Consider the following 5,608-nt stretch of genomic DNA (forward strand, 5'->3'; position numbering starts at 1 on the left):
TGTATTTCATTATTTTACTGGGTTTGTAGTGCTTGTATTTCTTGAATAATTTAAACTCGTACAAAATAAATTATATCATTTCATTCGTATTCGAAAGAAGTTTACAATGGTATAATTTTTGCTCCTGCCGCAGTTGCCCACATTATTGCTTAAATTTATGGTCAAATTTAAATCTCAAAAAGCACGGGCACACTATATTATGGAATGGAGGGAGTATGAAATACATCAATGAATTAATATCTCACAAGAAAATATAGAATGCTAGCTTTCAATAGGTGGAGTGGTGTGCAAGTATGCATGATCTAGACTGAAAGCTAGCCAGGACACAATCGGGTATAGTGAGATGGTGTTATTTTATTATACAGTATGTTTATTTATATACAACAAATAATACATATTTCATTTATTTTTTGTCCAATGTAATGTAAAGATTTCAACTATTTTAGAAGACGGTCCCAATTATTTTGGAATAAACATTTTAACTAAGCCACGAAAATAAATATAGTAGTTCTATTACAAGTGCTTCACTTGTTTTATACACAGAAACATTTTAACTAAGCCAAATTGCTTGACTAGTCGGCCAAGGCGCCACAAAATAGACTATAGACATCTTGTTGGGCCAGCACGACCGGACGCTGACATGCACAACAACGTCATCCCTTCCATTTCATTCCACACACGAGTGAATGGAGCAGATGCTAAAAAAACCGAGTGAATGGAACATCGTGCGGCTCTCTTCCGCAACAGGCACACGGATTCATTGCACCTAGAATTCCACCACAAGCTACGATGTGCTTCAGCGGATGAACAATCCATCTTACTAATGAACATACAAAGTAATTTTACACTACACACACAACGTTGGTAAAGTTTTTTTCCACGAGGACCCAAAGCCATATCACTAGAACAACATAGCATTCCCACACACACAAAAAAACATACATTCGAGTTTGACACACTGTTGAGCCCCCCTTTAACAAAAATAAAAGCAAATACAATTACACATGGCTAAAGGACCACAATCCAACCTATCCACGGTACAATGCTTCGTGGGAGCATATACAAAGAGTCAAAATGGATTCGGCTTCTGGATTTTTCTTTTACTTCTCTAATGTTCTTGTCGGCCGGCAACGGTTACCACATGTAGTCGTTGATGAGCTCCGTACAGGAGTCATCCTTATCTAGTTCAATGTTGGGGCAGCAAATGTCGTCAGGCACAAGCTGCATCCAGGAAAAATCCACATCCGTGTAAACACCTGCTGACATGGGATCGGTCTCTTCGTTGTGTGGGACGGCGCCGCCGAACACGGGATGTATCCCTTCCATGTCCGGGATGAAGCTATCTGACACAGGATGGATCCCTTCCATGTCCCTGACGACGCTATCTGACATTGGATCGGTCTCTTCGTTGTGTGGGACGGCGCCGCCGAACATGGGATGTACCCCTGCCATGTCCGCAAAGATGTCGCCTGGCATGGGATAGATCCCTTCCATGTCCCCGACGATGTTACCTGACACAGGATTGATCCCTTCCTTGTCCGTGTTGGCGTTGTGGAACACGGGGTGGATTGCTTCCTTGCTGGCATTGGCACCGCCGGACATCGGCTGGAACCCTTCGTTGTCCATGTCGGCGTTGTTCGCCACCAAATGCATCCCTTCCTCATCCATGTCGACGCCACTGAGCAGGTCTGGTGATTGGGTCATGGTGTTCTTGTTGAAGATCCGACATAGCACGTAGGTGTCCTAACCAGATCAGATCAACCATTCAGGTGTAGGTGAGTTCTGGAGGTCAATTACAATTTTACTATGAAAAAAGAGTAAGAAAGAAAGATACATGGATACGGTGATCGGGATGGAGGCGGTACTCGTGCATGACCCAGTTGGTCCGTGTGCCCCTAGGTGCTTTGCCGATATGAAACACAAGCGTCTTCTTCATGCCGACTACGATGCCGTTGTGGATGACTGGACGGTCCTTCCCCGTAGACTTCCAAAACCCTTTTAGCGTCGCCCGCTCCATGCGAAGGCCGGTTGGGTACTTTCGAACCCTCGGCGCAAAAAAGTACCACTCAACTTTAGCCCCTGGGTCGCCTGTGCTCGGTGAGAATGATTTGTCTGTGCGCGTATGCAGTTGAAAGGACACGAAACATAAGTCAGTTGACATATACTACTTGACTTATCGAAACAGGTGACCACCGGAGAGAGTAGAATTATACTACGTACCTGGTAGTTGGTCCGGCTCGAACCTGTAGACGTCCACCACCGGGATGAAGTCGAGGTCGATGGGGAGGCCGAGGAGCTTGCGCTTGAGGAACCAATTCACCAGCTCATGGTCCGTGGGGTGGAACCGATACCCCGGTGGTAGAGCAAAGGCGCGCTCCATCTCCGCCGTGGCCGCCGGAACTGTCACGCACGCCATGGCTGCCTGTCTCCTCGGGCGATCGATCCGTACGCCGGTCGGCCTTGTGACGACTGACTGCGAGAAGGAAATTTGTGATGGAATGGAAATGGTAATGGCTCTGTAGTGTGTAGTTGCAGTTGCACACACAGAGAGATGGATATATATATATATATACAGCTGACTGACAAAGGTACAACTCGGCCGCTTATCGAGGAGATGCTCATGCCAAGCAACGCCCAAGAATCATACCACCCACTCATGATTTTTATGTCTACGTGTTCGCCAACGAAGGTGTGGTTGTGGCTTCCGTCGTGACCTAGCGCAGCCATCCGATCACAAATTGGAAGGCTGGATGTAGCTCCGGTGCTGCTCGTAACGACACCGTCGATGTCTTCCCAGATCCAGCTAGGCAGCCACGTTCTAAACCTCTGCTTGCTTGCAGGACCTGTGTAGCGACCAACGGAAGCTTCTGGAGCATGTGTATATTTAACTCCGGTACTTCTCTTTTAATTACCGGAATCAAGCTTTGGTTCGACAGCACACCATATAATTCACGGAATAACTGTCCATCTCCCTCCGTTCCTAAATATTTGTCTTTCTAGAAATTTTAACAAGTGACTACATACGAAGCAAAATGAGTAAATCTACAATCTAAAATATACCGACTCTCTGTATAAGATAAATATTTTGGAACGGAGGGAGTATTATACATATATCAAAATGGCAATTTAAACCTTATTAGGCACTGGCGGGCGTCGGCATGACCATCCTGGGCCGTGCCCCCCACCCCCTCAGTGAGAAATTATGCATAGTGCCGCTGCTAATCTCTCTTCTAATCCCCCGGCTTCGCTAATCTCAGTGGCTATATCTTATATGTGATCTCGTTTGCCTACCCCCCCCCCCCCCCCCCCCCCCCCCCCCCCCCACCCCCCCCCTTTTATTTTTCTTCACGCTCCGGCACTGCTATTAGGGACAATGTATCCAGTAAAGATGTCGGTTTGGTGAAAATCTGAAGACCAAGGGTAAGGGTCACCCGATAAAGAACGAAGGGCAGAGACGAAACATGAGATATGCCACTTAACTCACTTTTACACATAACCCCTCATTAATTCCTACTATTAGAGAAATCCTAACGTCCCTTTGGCTTTTCCTTTTCAAACGATTCCTCATCAATCTTGGCGAGGCCATGGAACCATCACTGTCTCATGCACGTGCATACACACGAAACATAAGTCAATTGACATATACTACTTCACTTGGAAAAGAAAAATCAACTTAATCTCTACTAGCAAAAAGAAAATGGAAATCAAGTCCGTGTGCATAGTGCAGTGATTTTCTGTACGGAACAGGTGTAAATTGGGCTAATTCGAGATTGGTTGGTCCACTCCAAGCAGCGAATGCAAAAATGGCTAAAAAAATCAAAAAACAATGGCTCCTCAGGTTTGATTTGAAATTTATCACCCATAATGGACAACAAATATGAACGCGATCCATATACAATGAAGCAACGAAAATGGATCCTTGCTGCGCTGATATCCCTCCCATCCCATGACGAGAATCACACACATGCACACAAAGAGATGCACGTGCGAACACACGAAACATAAGTCAATTGACATATACCACTTCACTTGGAAAAGAAAAAGCAACTTAATCTATACTAGCAAAAAGAAATTGGAAATCAATTCCATGTGCAGAGTAGAGTGTTTTTCTGTACGCAACAGGTGTAAATTCGACTAATTCGAGAACGATTGGTATACAGCAAGCAGCGAATGCAAAAATGGCTAAATAAAATGCCCCCTCTGTTTTGATTCGAAATTTGCCACCCAATGGCCACAAATATTAACACGATCCATATGCAACGAAGCAACGGAAATGGATCGGAGCTGAGCTGCTACCCCTCCCATCCCATGCGAGAATCAGAGAGAGAGAGAGAAAGGGGGGGGGGGGGGGGGGGGGGGGGGGGGAGGTCATACCTGATCCAAATGGCGCTGTAACGAGTCGGAGAAGTTGATATGGTTGTGTAGAGCCGCTGGGGGGCTTTTATAGGCTAGGCTACTCGATCCCGGTCGTTGATTTGCTAACAACAAATCCAGCCGTTGATTCGCTATGCGGGTTGGTTGACGCGAGAGAAAAGAAGCGGAAACGCCCAAGTGGCATCGGACTCGTTCTCCAGCTCTTTTCTTCCTCGTCGAATTGGCCCACTGTCAGTGTCAGGCCGCGGCGGCGGTGGCGTTTCCTGCACATGCACATGCAGACGCATCGCAACCCGTCGGCACCGGGCCTCATGCATCGTGATCTCCGCAGATTTGTGTGAGGACTTCTGACGTGGACGACCGAGCCTTCGGTACGCGGACCGTCAGGATTCGTGGATTTGAGTTGAGTTGAGTTGAGTTGCTTGGGACCTGTTACCAGGATGTGTGTGCCGACCCAACGGAACCTTCTGGAGTATGTGTGTGTACTGTATGTCTAGGGAAGCAAGTCAACAGGTAATAGTATTGCCGGCATGATAATTTCGGTACTTCTCTGATTCATTACCCGGAATCAAGCTTTGCTACAACGCACACCATAAAATATCTATTGATGTATTATTATACTTTCTCCGTCTCAAAACAAGTGTCTCCAGTTCTTTTCTTCCTCGTCGATTTGGCCCACTGTGCCCGGCGGCGGTGGCGTGCCGTGCACGTGCACATGCAGATGCATCGCAAGTTCGCAACCCGGCCAAGCGGTGCGAGGATTTGGACACGCGTACCACATCCACCGGTTTCCAAACGACGACCAGAAACATGGGCCAGATAAATTAACTACCGTCGAGCCGTTCATTCGCTATCAACTTTTTTTAACGTTATATACTCCCTCTATCCGAAAATACTTGTCGCCAAAATGAATAAAAGGGATGTATCTACACGTATTTTAGTTATAGATACATCTTTTTTTATCCATTTTGATGACAAATATTTTTGGACGGAGGGAGTATTATATTGTACTACTATCTTTTACATACTACTTCCTCCGTTTTATAATAAGAGATTTTTTATATTACACTAGTGTAAAAAATATTTTTATTAAAGCACGGATGGAGTAGTTATTATTTTTAATTAACACATCACAATTGCAGATGCTTACAAACACGTACATGCACTCACTTCTATGAACCCATGCACACACTCGATACCTATGAGTACCTCCAAGATACTGAACCATCATAAC

General features: G+C 45.7%; 1 protein-coding gene across 1 annotated transcript; it reads right to left on the bottom strand.

Moving 5' to 3' along the window:
• Positions 1 to 1,092: 1,092 nt before the first annotated feature.
• Positions 1,093 to 2,499, bottom strand: LOC109760758 (uncharacterized). Its single transcript, XM_020319565.2, has 3 exons — positions 2,221 to 2,499; positions 1,835 to 2,112; positions 1,093 to 1,743 (listed from the first exon to the last, which is right to left on the bottom strand). Exons 1-3 carry the CDS (start codon positions 2,414 to 2,416, stop codon positions 1,135 to 1,137), a joined length of 1,083 nt encoding a protein of 360 aa, XP_020175154.1. The 5' UTR covers positions 2,417 to 2,499; the 3' UTR covers positions 1,093 to 1,134.
• Between the last annotated feature and the right edge of the window lie 3,109 nt (positions 2,500 to 5,608).

Source organism: Aegilops tauschii, chromosome 2 (genome assembly GCF_002575655.3).
Source record: "Aegilops tauschii subsp. strangulata cultivar AL8/78 chromosome 2, Aet v6.0, whole genome shotgun sequence".
Taxonomy (NCBI): Eukaryota; Viridiplantae; Streptophyta; class Magnoliopsida; order Poales; family Poaceae; genus Aegilops; species Aegilops tauschii.

Bases quoted from the DNA above. Each gene is read 5' to 3' on its own strand.
- LOC109760758 (XM_020319565.2), bottom strand. From the start codon at position 2,416: ATGGCGTGCGTGACAGTTCCGGCGGCCACGGCGGAGATGGAGCGCGCC. The intron at 2,113-2,220 runs GTACGTAGTATA...ATACGCGCACAG, and splicing joins CGAGCCGGACCAACTACCAG to ACAAATCATTCTCACCGAGC. The intron at 1,744-1,834 runs GTATCTTTCTTT...TGATCTGGTTAG, and splicing joins ATCCCGATCACCGTATCCAT to GACACCTACGTGCTATGTCG.